This window comes from Ovis canadensis, chromosome 11 (assembly GCF_042477335.2).
Source record: "Ovis canadensis isolate MfBH-ARS-UI-01 breed Bighorn chromosome 11, ARS-UI_OviCan_v2, whole genome shotgun sequence".
Classification (NCBI taxonomy): Eukaryota; Metazoa; Chordata; class Mammalia; order Artiodactyla; family Bovidae; genus Ovis; species Ovis canadensis.
The window spans coordinates 43,667,759-43,687,646 of record NC_091255.1 but is presented as its reverse complement, the minus strand read 5'-3'; the positions used below and the strand labels follow the sequence as shown (position 1 = coordinate 43,687,646).

At 58.9% G+C, this 19,888-nt stretch overlaps 1 protein-coding gene across 1 annotated transcript; it reads right to left on the bottom strand.

Annotated features, from left to right (window-relative positions):
- Nucleotides 1-1,013: 1,013 nt before the first annotated feature.
- On the bottom strand, nucleotides 1,014-19,593 carry MAP2K3 (mitogen-activated protein kinase kinase 3). The gene is made up of 12 exons (XM_069543091.1): nucleotides 19,345-19,593; nucleotides 9,997-10,063; nucleotides 9,680-9,728; nucleotides 8,841-8,954; nucleotides 8,625-8,744; nucleotides 8,110-8,226; nucleotides 7,179-7,230; nucleotides 5,962-6,089; nucleotides 5,456-5,533; nucleotides 3,580-3,719; nucleotides 2,517-2,562; nucleotides 1,014-2,022 (listed from the first exon to the last, which is right to left on the bottom strand). Exons 1-12 carry the CDS (start codon nucleotides 19,391-19,393, stop codon nucleotides 1,939-1,941), a joined length of 1,044 nt encoding a protein of 347 aa, XP_069399192.1. The 5' UTR covers nucleotides 19,394-19,593; the 3' UTR covers nucleotides 1,014-1,938.
- Between the last annotated feature and the right edge of the window lie 295 nt (nucleotides 19,594-19,888).

Sequence of the window (19,888 nt, the reverse complement as noted above, 5' to 3'; positions counted from 1 at the left end):
CAAAGACCCCCTCAGGTGAGAACGGCCTCCCCGCCCAGATGGAGCTTGAGGCTGTTAAATGCTGCACCCAGCAGGACTACCCGTAGAGGCTGTCCCAGGCTGAGGCCAACTTGGGCATTAAAGTCACACTCCGCCTCTGGCTGAGGATGGGAGGACTGGTGGATAGAGGCAGAGGAAAGAGGGACCCCAGGAGGATCTGTGTCTCCTGTGGGAACATGCCCTTTCCCCTAGAGGGCCAGCTAGGCCCTGCTCTCAGATCTTGGAGTGCAGGCCAGAAAACTCTCCTGAGCAGGATCCTTGCTGCCCAAGACAGGCATGAGGATGAGCCTATGACCCTTCCCAGCCGAGAAGAGCCAGTCCTGGGGCTTCAGCAGTTCTGGACCACTTTGCTAAGCTGGCAGCAGCTACCTGAGTCCTGACATGGCCCCAAGTGGGGAGTATAAAACTGAGATAAAGAAAACAAGTAAGGTGGATTTAAGTTCCACAGGAGATTAACCTGGCTCCTGGATCCCACGGGGCCTGAAGCCAGGCACACTTATGTGAGCAAATAAATTCCCTTCTACTTCAGTCTAAAGGAAGAGGGTTTCAGCCCAGGCCTCAAGAATCACAGAGAACCCTGCCAAGGGGGCCATCCTCCAGCTGCCCCACTCCCTCTGTCCCAGAGCCTAGTTCTCCAATCCTGAGCTGTGTGGCTCTGGACTCATCTGTGAGCTGGGAATAATGAAATTACCCTCGGTGAGGTGGCCACCCAGCCCCGGTGCAGTGCCTGACAATGCACTTGTCAATGCCCCCAGGGGACTAGGCCTAAGTCTGTGCTCTGTCCAGCGTCCAGCAAGGGCCTGCAGCCTTGTCACAGTCCGGAGGCAGCCTTGTGTCCTCCTCACATGTGGAAGTGCACAGCCCTGGAAGCCCGGAGGCCCCCCTGACCATGCTGCCTGTCCCTGTCCCTCAGACCCACCAGCCACCACTGCACAGCGGGAGGGCTCACAGCTCTGACACACAGTCACACAACCTTTTGCCCCACTTTTTTTTTTTTTTAATTAAAACAGCAATCAGCCAACTGCCCCAACCCATCAGGGACAGGACCCTGGACAGGCAGTCCTTTCTTCAAAAAATATATATATATATATATATTTTTAAACAATACCAAAAGCAAATCCACAGCCCCTGTTGAGCCAGTCACCAAGGAGAATGAGCTGAATGGTTCCCCTAGCACCTCTCTGAGCGGAGACCTTAGGCCCATCTCCCAAGACCCCAGCCTGAGCAGACAGGGCAGGTCTTAGCCTGCTGGTCCCCTAGCAGGTGACAGAAAAGTGATCGGCTCCAAACCATGCAAGAAAAACCAGCCAAACCCACAAAGCGAAAGAAAAAATCAGGAAGATAAATTAAAAAAATAAAGGTGAAACAACACCCCTAGAGGCAGCAGGCAAGGGCAAGGTGACCCCAGTGCCCTTAGCGTCCCGTCTGCCAGTGCTGGGGTGAAGGCCTCGGCGGCTCTGGCACCTGCCTTGTGGGGGCTCCAGGGAATTCACGTGGCTCATCCCCATGCTGGGTCCCCCAACCAATGCCGGGACAGAGGTGTGGCCAGCCTAGGCCAAGTGTGCAAAGTCCATTCAGTCCATTCAGAGATAAAAAAATATACAACTTGGGTGGCATCCAGGGCTGGGCCAAGGCAGTGGCCTGCACAAGGCAGGGTTGCCTTCTCTGTGAGGGGCATCAGGGCCCTCCAAGTCCAGAGTCTTGGGGTCCTTGGAGCAGCACGGGCAGAGGCACTGGGGGTCCCCGATGGTCTGGTTCTTTGGCACTTGGGACCTTGCCTGTCAGGCAGGAGCAGCCCCCTGGATTCCTCTTGGGTGCCCAAGGCCAGGGCGGCAGTAGCTTATGGGTGTGGGCAAGCACTGCCCCAACAGAGGGTTGGAGCAGGTCCAAACCCTGCCCCTACGAGTCCTCTCCCAGGATCTCCTTCACGAAGGCAGCGATGTCAGTCTTCTTGGTTTTGTGCGAGGTGAAGAAAGGGTGCTCCTGAGGGTACAGAAGGCAGTCACCTTGGAGGGGCAACCAGCCAACCCCTAGTCCTAACCCGCACCCTGACCCTTCCAGCACCTCTGCCCTTGGAGGCCCTCCAGGTAGACAGTGTTCAGGCTTCCTCCCCAGCTCTCTCACTACCACCCTCAACTCGCTCTTGCCTGCACACTCCAGGACTCTGCCCACAATGGGCCTTCCACGTGGAGTGCCCTCTCCATCAGAGAGAAGACCCTCATTCATCCTTCGAGGCCCACTTCCCCTGCAAAACCTCCCGACACCTCCAAGTAAAACGGCCCACCCGCCCTGCTGGCCCTCTGCCCCACTCCAAGGGCCTGGCATGAAGGGTGAAAGAGGGAGCCGGAGGACACAGTGAATGAGAGAATGAGCGACAAAGTCCCTCGAAGAATCGTGAATGCAGAGGCAAGCCAGAGGAGCTGCCCACCGCTGTGCATAGAGGCAGCCCTCTCCCAGAGAGCCCCACCCGCACTCACCATCAGCTCCAGGTAGCTCATGCGTTCTGCGGGGTTCTTTCTCAGGCTAGGAGAGAACAGGGTAGGCTGGGGCCAGGATGGCAGGGAAGCGAATCCAGCCCATCCAGGCCAGTTAGGTCAGGCTGGGCTTGGCCCTGCCCAAGCAGCAAGGGGACACGCATGCTCCCGAGGCTCAGGAAAGAAAGGGCTGAACTATTCTGGGGGCTTCCAAGGGCAGAGTGGGATCCGTGGTGCCCACCAGAGAGACTGGACCAATAGTGACCTAGGAGATTTCCAATGATCCCAACACTAACATGCTACCACTAACCATCATATGCTTGGTGTCCTTAATCGAGAGAGGAAGCTCCTTACCATGGGTCCTGGGAGAGAATGATCCTGCCTGCCAGGCGCACCTGTTTTAAGACTTTCTTCTTTTCCAGTGAAAGAAAGAAAGGCTGTGAATTCTCCCTTGAGCGTCTCTCCGGCCACAGCACATAGCTGTTGGTATGTTAGATTCTCAAGTCTTCACTTCTCACTACTTTATGATTGTATGTTTTAGATCTCTCTTATAACCCAAGAGTATACTAGAAGAATTTACTTTTAATTTCCTTGTAGCTTTTTTTCTCCATAGTTATGTATTTCCTGTTCCATCTAATTCCAGTCAGAGAATGTGGCCTATAAGACTCTGCCTCCTGCCTTTTCCCTTATTTCCTCTGTAATCTCAAACATAATTAATCTTTACAAGGATCTTGTGGGCATTCTTTAATGTGATACAAAATTCTACACATCAACAAAAGCAAATTTACTGTGTATTTAAATCCTCCATATACTCTTCATTTTCTTTTTTGATCTATGTGATCTGTCCGTTTCTAGAGGAACTGTATTAAAAACTCCTCCCAGGACCATAGCTTGTCAAATTATCCTTATACTCTAACTATTTCTGCCTTCTATTTTGATGCTGTTATTGGGGTTTATCTGCTCAAAAAGGAGACCGGGCCCAGGGAGGATGGGATCTGGCCAGGGCAGGGAGGGGTACTGACTGGGCTCAGGGAGGCCCTCAGGTCTGAGCAGGGCTGAGACTCACCACTGTGCAGTAAAGTCCACAAACTCAGGGGAGAAACGGTCAGCTGGGAGCTGGGGGGACGGCTCCTCTACCACCTGCTTCAGCTGCTGGAAGGGGGTCCCCCAGGACTCGTAAGGAAATCGCAGAATGGCCATCTCGATCTGCAGTGGAGATAGCACCCCTGGGTCAGAGACACCCACGCTCTGCACACGGAAGCAAAGCCTTCAAAGATCCTGCCTGTCCTGGTCCAGCATCCAGAGCTGGGCTGTGAGGCAGGTCAAGGGGCTGACAGGTGACATCAGTCCAAAGATGAAAGCCAAGGGGACAAAGGAGTTGGTTCTGTCCCAGCCAGCAAAGACTGTAGCTCATGATACAAATTCAACCCTGGGTTTTGACTGGCTTGGCTATCGGGTTTTCAAACAATCTGAATTCAGAAGGTTTTGCATTAAAACCCAGGTTCCAGTTAACCTGGAAAAATCAGAGGGCTGGCAGCCTGGGGTGCTCCCGATAAGGCCACTGTCACCAAAGAGCCTTAGAAGAGTGATCAGCTTCGAAGTTCCCCACAGACCACTCCCTCCTCCCTAATGTCTCAGCAACACCTTAGCTTCTGCTGCCGTTTATGTGGGCTGTTGTTATTAGCGAAAAGGCAAGCAGGAAATGAAATGATTTTCATGAGCTTCAGGAGGAATGTTAGACTAAGAGGTTCATCTCCTGGCCTGTGCAGCAATCCACCAGGCCCCATTAGGAAATGAAGTCCGCAGCCCTTCCTCCTCCACAAAGCCCCCACCACCCAGCCACCAACACCTGTAAGCCCATGTCCAACGCTTCCGCCTCCAGGAAGCCTTTCCACTCGGATGCTGTCACTGTTTCTCCCCGACTCCCGGGACACAGGGCTGCCACGGCCTCACCGCTTCCACCAGACCCAGATCCCCCTGTGCCCCGCGCCTCGCCTGCAGGAGCCATCTGTAGCAAAGAATGGCTGTCTCACCACAACCTCTGCTTCCAGTTTTGACTACTGACATGAAAATTCAAGTCCACTTCCCTGAGAAGCGATCACCACTGACATGAAAATTCAAGTCCACTACCCTGACAAGCGATCACCGTAATAAACAGGAGAGACCTCGTCTCAAGCAGACACACCAAAACAGGTCACTAGTTGTGCTCAGAAAGGACCTTCTCATCAGGCCCCAGGCTCCTTTCCAGCCAAGACACAAACAGGCCCACAGATGGAGGTGACACAGTGTGGCGGGAACGGCTATGACCCTGGATTTTCATAGGGCAAAGACAGCCTCCTTTTTTTCCTATAGTTTCCACTGACTCCGGCACACAGGAGTGAGGACCCTGCCTGGGCTGCAGAGAAGGATGTAGTGGCCACCAGAGCTCAAGAACAAAAACAGAGAAGTGTCCAAACCTTGGACCTAGTCATTCCTCTCCTGGTAATTTTTTCTAAAAGAGCTCAAAAAATGAAAACATAAGCAGCCTCTGGGCACAGAGACACATACTACAGCATTATCCGTGGGAGTAAACGTGGAGAAGCAGCAAGAACGAGCAGGGCAAGGCTGAGCCTCGCCACTGTCGTGAAGCCCTCGTGCACAAGGAGCCAGTTGGTCTTGAGCTGGCTGTGCATTCTCAGTGAGCACGAGCCCTGAGGAAGTCCAACAGGCAAGTGGTCACAGACGAGAGCGGCATAACGCTGCCCTAACCCAGGGAGGGTGTGAGGCACCTGCGGACACTCTGCTAAGGACCCCATAATCTTTGATGGCACTGTCTCTTCTCACATCGTGAAGCCAACCAACCCTTCTGTCCAGGCTAGACTATCTGGCCCCCAGAAGCTCACAGACCTGGCACAGCCCCCACCTGTGCTCCACCCAACCAGCAAGGGTGCCCCAGGACGTACCATGGTGATGCCGAGGCTCCAGACATCAGACTTGACATTGTAGCCTTTCTGGTTCAGCTCTGGGTTGATTCTCTCGGGCTGGAAGAGGAGCCAGAGCAGGGTCACCCAGGCCCCCTCAGCTGGGTCTGGTTGCCCCCCACAAAACGTAGGGGCCAGTGCTCACCCATCCTACCTCCCCCAGAGCAAGTGTGGAAGCTGAGGCTGGTGAGGGCCGGGGTCTCGAGGTGGAAGCCTAAGTCTTGCCACACAGCTGCCACACCTGGGGGTCCCACCTTGGGGTATCAGCAACTCCCACAGGCCCCACCAGCCACCCCGCTGAGGTGAAACCTATCATCCAAATGGACACCGTGGGGCCAGTCAGAAAGGGGTGGAGAGGGCTGAGCAGGAGACTCCCTCTAGAAGGAAATTCGGGGTCTGGGGAGGCCTCATTCCTGATGGAGCAGGACACAGCTAAGGTGCCTAAGCCTGGCTGCTTCCTCTGGGCATGACCTGGGCACCCCACTTACGGCCATGTAGGGTTTGCAGCCAGCATCCATTGTCTTAGCCACAGAATCCACCAAGTAACCACTGATCCCAAAGTCACACATCTTCACGTGGCCCTCCTTGTTGATAAGGACATTGGACGGCTTCACATCTGCCAGAAGTAGGACACGCCTTTCAGCTACTGGTTGTTGGCCCCCACTGCCCAGGTCAGAGCTGGTAGCCACACAGTCAGGAGCCCCAGCCTCCAGCCACAGGTGGGGAGAGAAGTTAGCTCCAGGGCTTCCCCCAGGACCGTGTCTTTGCAGCTTCACAGTTGGGACTCAGCCTCCACTTACCAGTGCAACCTCTGGCTCTGGGGTCCACCCAAATGCAGGGAACCCATCACTAACAGTATGAGCACTGTAAACCACCCAATATCCACCTTGAGGGGTCGGCAGTCTTGGCCAGGAAGCACAAGGCAACAGCTCAAACACAGGAGGCAGGTCTGTGGGAAATCCCAGAGCCCCAGGACTCAAGCTGGACATGGAGTGGGCACAGAGTGAACTAGGGGGCACAGCGGGGCCGTCCAGCAAGCACACGCACGGGAGACATGTGCATCCCTCCTGCCTTTTACAAGGACATCTGCAGGGGCTCAGAGAGACGCCCAAAGGGGCCACGAAAACCTGCCAATAGCAGTGACCTGGGGACCACTGAGTGGTCAAAGGGGCTTAGCCCAGTGAACTCTGTGTGGAAAAGCAGACCCCTCAGAACACAGAGGGAGGGGACAGGCAGGACACACACAGCCCCACTGAGTCTCAGAATCACTGGCCCAACTGGGAGGCTGAGAACAAGCAAAACCAACCCCCATGAGAAAATCAGTGGAGTCGGGGACTGGGGCGTCACAGGGCAAGAAAGGGAGGGGAGGGTGGGCGTGACCCAGTATAAACGATGATCGGATTCGTGCAGCGGTACACATCCCACCTGCACACTCCTCAACACGTAAACAACATGTCAAGACAAGATGGGCTGGCCTTCCCAGGATGAAGATCAACCCTGTCCGTGCTCTGAGCACCAGGGAACAAAACTGGGACTGGGCCTGGGGGCTGACAGAAATGGCTGAGAGGAGTGGACAGCGGCCTGGACCCAGCGGGCACATTGCGGCCTGTCGCCTCCCAGAGCCTTGGCACTGCAGGCCCGGCAGGACCACGGGGACGTGTACATGAGGCCAGGCCCCTCCTCCCCAGCCAGTCCAGGCACTGACCTCTATGGATCACGGACAGCTTGCTGTGCAGATGTTCCAGGGCCCTCACGATCTGGTGTTTGGGATGAGAGGTGGGGAGAGACAGGTCCATCAACAGTGACAGAGCCAGAAGGCTCCCCAGCCAGGGCGGTCTGTCGCCCTCTCCCAGGTCACACCCAGCCCCTCACCACCTGAGGCTCCCGCCCACATCCCAGCCTTTGCTGTAATGTCCTGGCCACCCTGATACTGATACACCTGGTTCCTGCACTGCTCTGAATGGGCCAGGGTCTCAGGTGATGTGACCAAGACCCTGGCGAGTCTGACTTATGAACCCCCAGAATGCTGTCCCTCCCTCCACCAGACTCCTGGGTAGAATCTGGCCCTTCTGCAGCCTGCTTGCATCCACCGCCCCCTCCTCTACCAGCAGTCACTGGGCTACATGCTCAGAGCCACTCCCCACAGGAATCACCCCAAAGATCCTGACTCAAAGCCCTGGGGGGGGGGGTATGTTTACATGTTCGCAGCTGCGGTCAGGGATGAGGACCACAGGTACACAGACCCCACTCCCCTTCTGCTTTGGCTGTTGGGTGCTCATGCCCAGGGAGGCGCCTGCCCTAGGACATGCAAGCTCAAGACCCGTGGTTTTCTCCCCTGACCACATGCCTCTGCGAGCTGCCTCCAAGCATCTTCAGGATAAGGAAGCTGTGAACACTAAGTTCTCTTCTGTGGCCTCAAAACTCAGGAACTGCACAGGAAGGCCCAGAGATCCTGGTTCTGCCAAATCTGTGTGGCTCCAGGGCCCTGGGGTCTCCTGAGCAGGCTCCGGTCCAGGGTGGGGGCACCTGGGGCTTCCAAGGGCAGCTGCCCAGCTGCAGGGCCACAGCTGGAGGCCACACGGGGGGCCCAGCTCTGCCCAAAACACTACCATTGGGACCCCCCCAACCCCACTTACAGACACAGCGATCTCCCCAAGAATGTCTTCTGGAATCGTCATGCCCTTGTCTAGCACCTTCCGATAGAACTTGTCCAGGGACGTGTCCATGAGCTCCATGCAGATCCACACATCTCCCTGCAGGTAGACAGCCATAGTTCAGCCACATCTGCCCAGGGCTACCTGGCCCAGCATCCTCCCCATGGAGCCAGCCAGCCTCTGACACACCTCCACCCCTCAGCCCTCAGGGGTTCTCTGACCTCCCAGCCCCTCCCCGACAAGGCTCGCCTACACTGCTGGGTCCACGCGGCAGCCTTCCCCGACTGTCACACTGGCTGTCCCCCGTCAGACTCCTACTTCCACGGCTCATCCCAGCTCTGACCCTGGCCGATGGGTCCCTTCACCGGCAACATACTGTCCCCACCCCCACACCCCATCCAGGACAGCCTTCTGAGAAGGCTGGGTGCAGCATCCCCTGGGGTAAGCCCGAGCTCCTGGGCTCCCTGCCAGAGGGGAGGCTGGCTGTGTCTCCTCACCTCTCTAAAGAGGGCCCCGTAGAAGGTGACGGTATAGAAACAGTCCACTGTGCGCATGTTGACATCCAGGTCCATGAGCAGGCGCTTCTGCTCCTGAGAGTTCACGGTGGCTCGGATGCGCTGCGGGGGGAGGGGCTGCAGTTAGAGCCCGGGCCGCAGGGGTGCAGCCCCAGGTGCCCCCGGCTCTGATGGCCCTGGGTCGGGGACACTGCTCACCTTCACGGCCATGATGGTGCCACTCTGGGCATGCCGCACCTTCTCCACCACCCCATAGGCACCTCGGCCCAGCTCTGAAATGGTCACCAGGTCATCCGCCTCCACCTCAAAGTTCTTAGGGGACAGAAAGGAGAGAGGGTTCAGAGGGGCCAAGTCAGGCACCAGTGGAGATGCTGGGGCAGCAGAAAGAGAATCACCAGCCAGTCACCTGTGCTCAAGTCTTGCACCAGCCACTTCTGCTGTGTGTCCTGGGGTAAGTCATGTAACCTCTCTGAGCCTCCCCTCACCTTCTCTAAAACAGGCACAGCACCCACATCAGAAGGCTACTACAGGGTGTCAGCACATCAGCCTGGGAAATGCTCCCAGAGGTGCTGGGCCCTAAAGAGATGCCCTTTTCCTCTCGCCCCACCCTCGCAGGTGGCCAGACTCACTTATTCATCACCTACATTGTGTAAGTCCCTGTTTCAGGCTCTGGGGACACAGAGAGGACAAAAGAAAGGCCTTGTCTCCCAGGGAGCAGTGGGGCCCTGGTCGCCCACCCTCCCTCTTGACCTGCTGCCAGAGGAAGCAAGCAGGCAGATGAACAAGACTTGTCAGCATGTCCTGTGGGCAGCACACGGCCTCCCAGGGGAACCACTGGCGTCGGGAGGTGCCAGTGAAATGCAGGCCCTTTGGGCAGAGCCAGGGATCTGCACACTGAGCACCGTGACTCTAGCTCCCCAGGGCCCAGGAGGTAGCCACCAGATGGGCCACCTGGTCAGCGTCGGGGAGCCAGCCCCCCTCCACAGCCCAGCTCTGTCTCCACCCACAGACACCTCCCAGGGTCTATTGACACCTACCCTGTCTCCAATGGTGATGAAAGCCCGGGAGTCCAGGTTCCGGGGGAGCCTGCAGGGGAGAGCGGAGGTGTGAGCCCCAGAGAGCTCTGCCCTCTCAAGGGGGTCCCCGCCCTCCCCCACAGTCACCAAGCATCTGTGGGGCAGCACATGGCCTGTCACATGGACATGCCCTCAGAAAGGCAAGGAGAGCTCCGAGAGGACGTGTGAGGCACACAGCCCCCGCAGCTGCTTGGAGAAGATGCCGCCCGCACAGGCGGCCTGGCCCCCACATTGGCCCCTGCAGGAGGCCTTCCAGGAAGCACCAGAGGCCAACTCACGTGGGGCTGGGCGCCGGCGGCTTGGACATGCAGGAGATTCGTAAATCCTTTTTCCTCCTGGACTTTCCTAAAAGGGAGAGAAGGGAGCGTGCAGTCAATCACTGGTCAACCAATATCCCCAGGGACAGAGAGGGACAGGCCCCAAGGGCCCGGCACTGACACAGATGCCAAGGGCCACTGTGGTCAGTGCCAGGATGGGACCCCAAGGCCTCCGGGCACCCACAGGACATGTCCAGCCCAGGCTAGAGGGTCCAAGCCCCGCCGGTCATCCTGAAATAGTCACTCCATGGTCATCTGAGAAAAGACAGCACCCCCAAGGAAGATGCGCCTGCTCCCCAGCCCTCATGAGGCCCCTGCACTCCCAGGCCTTAAGAGTGAAAGCTGAAGTCCCAACACCTAGTACCTCTGAGCATGATCCTACTTGGATTTACAGAAATGACCAGGTCACAGTGAGGTCACAAAGTGGAGCCCTGATACAACACAACAGGCTCCTTAAAAAGGAGAAGCTTGGACATAGAGACAAGACATGCATCCGGGAGGAAGATGACCATCTGCGGCCACAGCAGGACCAGCTCTGTGACACCTAGATGGGCTCCAGCCACCAGACAGGAAGTCCAGTATTGAAGCCACCCAGCAAGTGGGGCTTTGTCTGACAGGCCTTACCCACATGGGCCAGGACCCTGTGTGCAAGCGCCCATGTGCAGGCCCCCTGTGTGCAGGCCCTGTGTGTGCAGGCTCCATGTGTGCAGGCCCCCTGGGTGCAGGCGCCCGTGTGCAGGCCCTCTGTGTGCAGGCCCTGTGTGTGCAGGCACCCGTGTACAAGCCCCATGTGCAGGCCCCCTGTGTGCAGGCGCCCATGTGCAGGCCCCCTCTGTGCAGGCCCGGCGTGTGCAGGCCCCCTGTGTGCAGACCCCCTGTGTGCAGTCCCTGTGTGTGCAGGCACCCGTGTACAAGCCCCATGTGCAGGCCCCCTGTGTGCAGGCGCCCATGTGCAGGCCCTCTGTGTGCAGGCCCTGTGTGTGCAGGCACCCGTGTACAAGCCCCATGTGCAGGCCCCCTGTGTGCAGGCGCCCATGTGCAGGCCCTCTGTGTGCAGGCCCTGTGTGTGCAGGCACCCGTGTACAAGCCCCATGTGCAGGCCCTCTGTGTGCAGGCCCCGCGTGTGCAGGCCCCGTGTGTGCAGGCACCCGTGTGCAGGCCCCCTGTGTGCAGGCCCCCTGTGTGCAGACCCCCTGTGTGCAGACCCCCTGTGTGCAGGCCCTGTGTGTGCAGGCACCCATGTACAAGCCCCATGTGCAGGCCCCACGTGTGCAGGCCCCATGTGTGCAGGCCCCCTGAGTGTAGGCCCTGTGTGTGCAGGCCCCGTGTACAAGCCCCATGTGCAGGCCCTCTGTGTGCAGGCGCCCGTGTGCAGGCCCCCTGTGTGAAGACCCCCTGTGTGCAGGCCCTGTGTGTGCAGGCACCCGTGTACAAGCCCCATGTGCAGGCCCCCTGTGTGCAGGCCCCACGTGTGCAGGCCCCATGTGTGCAGGCCCCCTGTGTGCAGGCCCTGTGTGTGCAGGCCCCGTGTACAAGCCCCACGTGCAGGCCCCCTATGTGCAGGCCCTGTGTGTGCAGGCCCCCTGTGTGCAGGCCCTGTGTGTGCAGGCACCTGTGTGTAAGCCCCATGTGTGCAGGCGCCCATGTGCAGGCCCCCTGTGTGCAGGCCCTCTGTGTGCAGGCACCCTGGCCTCTCTCAACCTCAGCTGCCCCAGAAAGGGCCCAGGTGGAGAAGCATGAGGATCCACAGTCACACCTGACGCCATCAGCACTTCACCCCAACTCACTCCCGGCTGGTGGGGGGTGCGGAGGAGGTGAGGACTGGCGGGGGAGATAAGCCCAGCAGGCCTACAGGGGTCAAGGCAGGGCAGACTCAGTCCTGAAGCTGGACCCAAGGCCTCATCTCACCCCTGCCCACTGCCCCAGGAAGGCTTCACGCCTCTGGGCCTCAGATTCCCCATCTGGGAGGAGCCCTGTCCCCAGCTCCAGCTGGGGCATGAGGTGAAAGGGGACCAGCAGGGTCCAACCTTCCCGGGAGTAGGCCCAGACCCCTGGACAGGACTCCCTGAGGCACAGGCAGGGCCAGCTCTGACCAGGCTCATTCTCTCCACACCTGCACAGTTTGTTCCTTTGCTGTTTGAGGTTTGCCAACATCAAGGGCCCCAGGAAGCCCGCTCCCCTCCCCAAGGAGCTGGATGGGCCTGAGCCCCAAGGCAATGCCTCCTCAGCCCACACCTCCTGGGGACCAACGAGGGGTCACCTCTCCAAGCAGTCATGTCCCCGCCTCTTGGCCAGCTGAGAATGTGGCCCGGTGCCCAGCCTTCAGTTGGTGCTGAAGAATGGGCATCGCAAGCACTGGGCAGCCAGTGCTTGGAACTAGACCACCCGGAGCAGAAACAGTGACCACACGCCTCTCCTGCGGTCCAGTGCCTCCTCCAGCCTCCCACCCAAGACCTGCACCCCTTGCCACAGTGTGCACACCCTCTTGAAGCCACCTCTGGACTGGGTTTGGACCAAGCCTCCAGCACACCCTACTGTATAGCCTCAGCACCTCTCTGTGAACCCACCTGGGCCCCTGAGCTTGGGCCCAGCAGTGGTGGGGCTGGCACGGCTGTCCAGTGACGGGCAGGAGCATCAGTGCCCCTGGGGAGACAAGACCCAGGCCCAGCTGTACTTAGAGCAGGGTGAACCATCCACCTCTGGGAGGGGCTCCAGCATCTGCCTGGGATGGGTGGGCAGACACCTGCAGCCTCTCCTCAGAGGGCCCCCAGGCCCCCTTCATCTGTGGGCCTGTCTCCCTAGGCTGGGCGTCCTGGGCTGGAGCATCCTGGCTTGTGGGGCGGCACCTCTACCCCGCAGATGCCAGTAGCACCCCAAGTTGCCGAATGTCTTCAGACCTGGCCTCAGGGCCTGCCTGCTCAGTGATGAGGGGACGGAGGCTGTGAGCTGGATGGCTTGGGGTCCTCCCATGGACTCTGCAGATGAGTAGGGCCGCAGGAGGTGGGGGCACAAGGGAGGTGGGGTCCCGGGGCTTAGGAAGCCAGCGTGTGGCCAACCACTGTGGGGTGGTGGGCTGGGGGGTGGGCAGGGCTGCTGGGCTGAGTGGCCCCGGCCCAGCCTGGTGCTCCCTGTGGGCTCAGCACTGGGGGCACTGTGGCAGATGTGGGCCTGGCTGTGGAGGCTCCTTGGAGTGGAGAGCCCTGGTTTCCCTAAGTGAGGTGAAGCGAGCTTCTCCTCCAGGGGCATCGTGGCGCCTAGAGGAGACAGGAAAGGCCTGCGTCTGAGTGGCAGGCTGCTGCTATCATAGACAAGAGGGCGTTAAGAGTGAGGCCCCCACCTCCGACAACCAGCCAGGTTGCCTTGTCTGTAAAAATGGGATGAAATCACTCCACACTGAGGTCATGGCTGGGCAGCTGGCACACCCCTGTGCTAGGGGCAGGCTCCAGGTGCCCAGTCAGGTCCTGAGCAGGCCTGGGCTGGAGGTACAGAAGTGGGGACGTAGCTCAATGCAGGCTGGGAGCTGCTCTAAGTGCTGTATCTGACTACTGAACAGGCAGGTGCTTTTGTTCATCCCCACTGTATGAATGAGGATACTGAGGCTCAGAGAAAGGGGAGGGACTTACCCAGGACCACCCAGCCTGTAAGGCACAAAGGTGGGATTTGAACTTGTCGCAGAGAGAGCCTTGCTTTTGGTGACAGGGTTGCACAAGAGCCAAGGCAAGTGTGGAGCAAGTGGAGACCCAGCTCTGGGTCTGCAGGCTGTGCCATCGGGGCGCATGCTCACCAGTGGGCCCAGGGCTGCCTGGGTCAGGGCCTTTGGTCAGGACTGAGCCTCTGCTGCTGGTCCCCAGACACTGGGCTCGAAGTGCATCCCTTTACACTCCCTGATGGTGCCCAAACACCTCTGCTGACACCCGAGGCCCTTCACTCGTCCCCTTGGACCTTTCGCTTGTGAAAATCTTAAGACAAACCCTGGAAGCTATACAATGATGCAGTCAATGAAAGTCAGGGCTGGTGGTACAGCTGCCCAGATGGAACACTGTACCACTGGGAACTTGAGATTCACTTGAGGCAATAACAGCTACAGACGCTGAGACACACTCAGTGCTTCCAAATGTTAACACGCTGACCCTCAACGGAGGCCCCAGTATCACCCCCATGGGGCAGTTCCTCACTGCCGGCCAGTTCCAGCCTCTCCCCACCCCCACCACACATCAGCGCTGGCCCCACAGACCACAGTGTTGATGCTGGCCCAGGACTCCTGCAAGTCAGTGAACTTAAATACACCACATGTACCTTAGGGCTCGATTTAAAACAATACAGAAACGATGAGCACAAAAGTCAGGACAGTTATCAGAAAGAGGCAACACTGAAGGGCTTCAGGGGCACAGAAATGTGAGATATTTTTTAGCTGGGTGTCAGGAGTACAGAATTCACTTTTCTTTATTCCTTAAAATGCAGAGGTACATTCTATATAACCTTGCGCTGTCTGCGATATACGTGCAATTAAAACACATAAAAGGAATGGATGCCCACCTGCTGGGAGGCATCAGCAGCGGCTGCAGGCCCAGGCCCCACACGACAGGAGGACAGTTCAGGGTTGCCTGGAGGGGCACCAGGTGGGGAAGGGGGACTGGACACAGCCTCCCAGAGAAGCCAGGACAACCCCTGGGTTGCCAGTTCAGCCTGCAGTGACACCCCAGAGAGGGGTCCTCAGGACAGGGAGAGGGTGACAGGTACCTGTCCCCATCAGGGTGAGTCTGGTGACCCTTTCTGGGGGCCAGGGGTCCCCAGAGCCACTGAGGGGGAAGCAACCACAGAAGCATCTGGGCAAGCAGCCTGACTCACGTGGCAGTGCTGTGAGCACCTCCGAGAGGCACCGCCAAAGGGAAGCAGGTACAGTCCCTGCAGGCGAGGAGCCCCAGCGTGCAGAGCTGAGCTCCGGGCAGGCCCAGCCCGCCTCCCTCATCCAGCTGGCATGGGGCTCTCTGTGTGTTGTTCTTCCCCTGCAGCCCAACAGTGACCCCTCCCAAGACACTGGCAATGTTCCCCACAGCCACCAAGGCCCTGCCTCCCGGCTGCTCCCCATCAGCTCCGTGGCAAACCTTGAAGCTGGACCTTCAGAATCACTCCCCCACCGCCTCCTTTTCTCCAGCCAGGGTGCTCCCTGGTCAAGACAGTCCTCACCCAACCCTGCATACCCACAACAAGTGCCCTGCCTGGCCCTGAAGGGGCTCTGCCCACTGAGCAGCTGGCCTAGGAGGTTCCCACTCTCCTGACTCCTGGTCCCACATGCCCCACACTGTGGGGGAGGCAACCATCCCATTCTCTCTGCTCCCCACGAGCCCTCCCCAGGAGGGCCCAAAAGGCCATGAAGCTCCCGGCTCCAGTGTGGGGACCAGAGCCTGGCAGGTGCCAGCTGCAGCCAGAGTCATGTCATAGGGCTTAAAGTCCACCATCAAGGTCCCTGTTCTGTTTGTTCATCCACCAACGAACAACTGCCACCACCATAACAACGAGAAAATAACAGATGACATTTGTTTGACAAACACTATCTCCCACCTTTACCACCACTCTGAGATGGGGGGTTGGTTACTCTCACTTTGCAGAAGAGGAGACTAAGGGTCAGAGAGGGCACTTGAGGAAGCTGGGAAGCAATGGAGTGAGTCAGAATTTGAACACAGGCCCATCCACCCCTGAGCCCAGGCTCTGCCCCCCTTCCTGTCTCACTGAGGTTCCTCGTAGACAGAGGGCAGTCTCTGCTGTCCCTGTACCTGGTACTAGCGAGGGGGATGAGGCTGTCTACACACATCCTCACAGCTGCCAGCATGCAGGGCTCCCATACCCATTCTGCAGGTGAAGAAGCTGAGGCCTTGCATCTGAGAGCTGGGCAATGCCAGAGGACTGAAAGCATTACAGCGGGCAGTGGACGTCCAACATTACAGCGGAGGGGTTGGACTGGGATCTGACCAGAGTCTTCAACTCTGTGGGAGTTCAAGGCACCTCTGCTCCTCTGCAGCCTGGAGCCCCCAGCTGCACATCTGAGCAGGAGGAGCCCCTGGGCCGAAGGCAGCAAACAGTCACCACCACCTGCTCCAGCTCCATGAGCAAGAGGAAGTTCCTCGGGGGATGGGCGAGGGGCCAGGAGCAGGGGTCTGGAGCCACCCCGTACCAGGTCCAGGGAGGGGACTGCCTCCACGCCCAACCCAGGACCAGAGGCCGGTCCATGAGGTGGGGACTCAGCCCCTCTCCCACCCACCAGCAGCCAGGCATTGGCCCTTTAAGCTGCAGCCGGCAGGCTGGCATGCCCCAAGAGTGAGTCAGTGCCCAGTGCCCGCTGACTCACCCGCCGGAAGCCTCCCGCTGCCCCAGCCCTCTCCCCGCACAAGTGGCTGAGAACTTTGCTCCCTTCAGGCCCTGAGCCACAGGCTGGCTGATAGACAGTTTCCTGTGCGTCATGCCAGGGGTGGGGAAAGTCCCCAAGATGCCACCTTCCAATCTTTCCAAGAGCCAGGGACAGGACGGGTAGGGGAGGGCAGCCACATGGCAGGAAAGGCCAGGACACTGTGCGCCTGCAGCCTCAGTGTGCCCAGGGGGCAGCAGGAGGATCAACCAGGAAGTGCCCATGGGGTCAGCACTCACAGTGCAGCTGGGGGCACCCCAAGGACAAATGTGGCTGGAAGCAGCAGACCCAGACTGTGCTATGCCCTCTGACCCTGGCTGCTTTCAGCCTCTGACCCCGGGCAGAGATGGCCTGTGGGCAAGGGGGCCTGGGAAAATATCAGGGCTATGGGGCCTGGGGCCTCATGCACTCTTGGAAACTCCCCAGGCCAGGGGCAGGGAAGGCAGGGCAGGGAAGGCAGGGCAGGGCACCCCTGCAGGGCAGGAAGCTCAGAGGTAAAGTTCCCTAAGGTCAGGTGCCAACCACACCCTGCTTGGTCCAAATTCCTCAAGAAGGCGTGAAGGAGGACATCACTATGGGAGGGGCTAGGTCGAGCCACTCCTCCTGTCTGACCTCAGTTTTGTCACCTGTCAAATGGGCCTCACTGCAGTGAGCATGAAGTGTGCCAGCTGTAAAGGGTTATGCACACATAAGGCACCATCTCTGGCTCAGGCCATCCTCCAGGTTAGGCATGGACTCAAGGAGATGCTTCTGGACAGAGGTGTGATGGGGGAAGGGGAAGTGTCCCACCAGCTCAGCCCAAGCACCCAGCACAGAAAAGGGACACAGGGGAGCACTGGGCACTGAGTACTAGAACCCCGCCTCCATCTGTCACAGCTGTGTGACCTCAGGCAAGGCGCTGAAAACCTCTGAGCCTCAGCTTTCTTGTCTGTGAATGAGGCTGTGAACCATACATGGGTGAATGCATGGCACATGGGAAAAGTTTGGGATTTTCGGGGGAAGGCATTGTGGCTTCCCTGCCACGTGTTGCCACAAACCCCAAAGAGGTTAAGGGTGTCCCTGGGCCTTGAGTAGACCCCTGACCCTCCATCCAACCCACTCAACATCATCTGTTATCCAGACCCAGAAACTGGAAACTCATCCTGGCCCTCTCTCTGCTGAGAGGCTCAGAGAAGACAATACCAGGGCTCAAGTCACACAGCATATGAGTGTTGCCCCAAAGTGCTTTATTCCTTCATACGCCTGACTACTCTCCCTTCCAAACCTTGCAACTTTAATTTTTATTTTGATGAGGAGCAGAAAGGGACTTCAAAAACAAACACTGCTTTGAATCTCTTCTTTCTGCCCACGAAAACCCTGTGGCCCAGAGTGGTTGATGGACCTGCCTGAGGTCTCACAGCCTGGCCAGGCTAGGCCTAAACCTGGAGCTGGGGAAGAGAAATGTCTGATTTCCCGGTTCCCAAGCTCCACGAGGTCGGCTCGGTGCAAGTCCCTGCCGGGTACTCACAGTAGCTAGGCAGCAGTCAGGGACCCAGCCTCCCACTTAGGTTAAGACTTAATTACCCTCCACCTGGCCTGCTGGGCTCGGGTCCACAGCCACTGCAGCCACCAGGAGCAGCAGCAGGGAAGGAGGACCCGCACCCTCCCTGTGACCCCACAAGCGCTCCAGCTACCACCCCGGCCCCACCCAGAGAGGCAGGGGTAACCCCTGATTAGGGTCCCTAAGGGCCAGCTGTTACCTTTCTCCTCCTCACTCTACAGCTACAATCCAGGAGAGGCAAGGCCTGGATCCCACATGGCTGGGGCCTTTCTAGCAAGAAAAATGGTAACAGTAACACAGTCAGACTGTCTGCTAAGGCTTCTCATCATCATCACCCACAATTGCCTAGAACTCTTTAGTATTCACTATCTCACATCCTACGCCTGAAGTCCACGGAAGGTAGGTGTGATAAGGACACTCTTGCTGCTGGCGTGAAGCAGCAGGTTAGGGAGGCGGGGGCAGCCCATTCATTACGGATGCGTCCGGTTTGGAAATCTCTCACAAAGTCCAGCCCTCTGAGACTCTGACATGCCAAAAACATCCTTTCCTTTTCCTGCCAAAAAAAAAAAAAATCCCCCTTTCACCCTCCAAGTCTCGTCCTCCCCCTCTGCATGACAAATCCTGCTGCCGCAGCCGCCACCTCACAAAAATTTCCAAGAAGGCCGGCTGCTTGGAGAAGACAAAAGCAAGACCATTGCATAGCCAGCAACCGCCCGGCAGTTGGCCCTGGACCCACAGACAGCGGGGACAGACCTGGTAGCAATCAACCCTGCACAAGAGGAGGTGAGCTCCCCTGGTGCAGAGAGAAGCCTGCAAGTCCAGATGAGCAGAGCCAGTGGAGGGGCCATGCAGTAAGGTGTGATGGGAGGCCAAGAGAGGTTCCCCCTCACCGAGACAGGGCTGAAGGACGGCCAGGAATGGGGCCATGGTGGGGCCTACTAGGATGGAGAGCCTTGGGGAAGAGGTAGGGGAGATCTGAGCTGGACTGTAGCCAGGACACCCACATGGGAGGAGGCGTTTACAGAGAGATCCCCAGAAGGGCAGTTAAACCCCAGCCAGCATACAGCCCTGGGACGCAGGAGTGGAGCGGGGCTGGGTGCAAGATGGGAGTGAATCCCACCTGGGACCCAACTGAGGGACCCAGACTGGGAGTGTTCATTCCTGTCCATGCTGCAGTTAAGGCCCAAATGGGGAGGTCCAAGCAAGGTTTCTGACCCGGTGTGGGGTGATCAGAACGAAACCTTCGCCAGAGTTCGGGCTGGGCCCGAGACCGATCAGGGAGGGGTTCCAGGCCGGGAAGCTGCCCGGGTGCGGGCCCGGCCAGGAGACCGCGCAGAGGTCGGGTCCGCAGCCCGGGCGTTCCTACCTTTGGACGTGGGCACGCCGGCGGGCGGGCTCGGGGCAGTAGACTCCATGGTGCGGGCGGGTCCGGGCGGCGGCAGAACTAGTCCAGGGGGTGGCGGGCTCGGCCCGGGCGGAGTGCGCTCATGGCTACAGGCAGGCGGACGGCCCGGGCGGCGGGCAGGGCGGCAACAGGGACGTGTCCGCGGCAGGCGGCGGGGCCAGACTGGGCAGTGCGGCAGGGCCCCAGCCGGACTGCGCCGACGTAGGCCCCGCCCCGCGAACCCATTGGCCCTCCAGTCTCCGGGCCCGGCCCCTGCCTATCAAACGCCGTCCGGGGCCTGCCCGTCAAACTCAAGCCTCACCCTCCATTGGCTCGGGGCGCGGCTCCTCCCACAGACTATCAAGCCCGCCCCTCACCGGGAAACCCGTCAGGCCCCGCCCCTCGGGGCTCGGGCGGGTCCTTCCCGCTGCCGGTCAGGAAACCAGCCCAGCCCACTCCCGGGCCCGCCCCGGGTGCGCAGGCTGCAGTGCCCAGAAACCGTGGGTACCCCAGGCCCGCCCAGCTG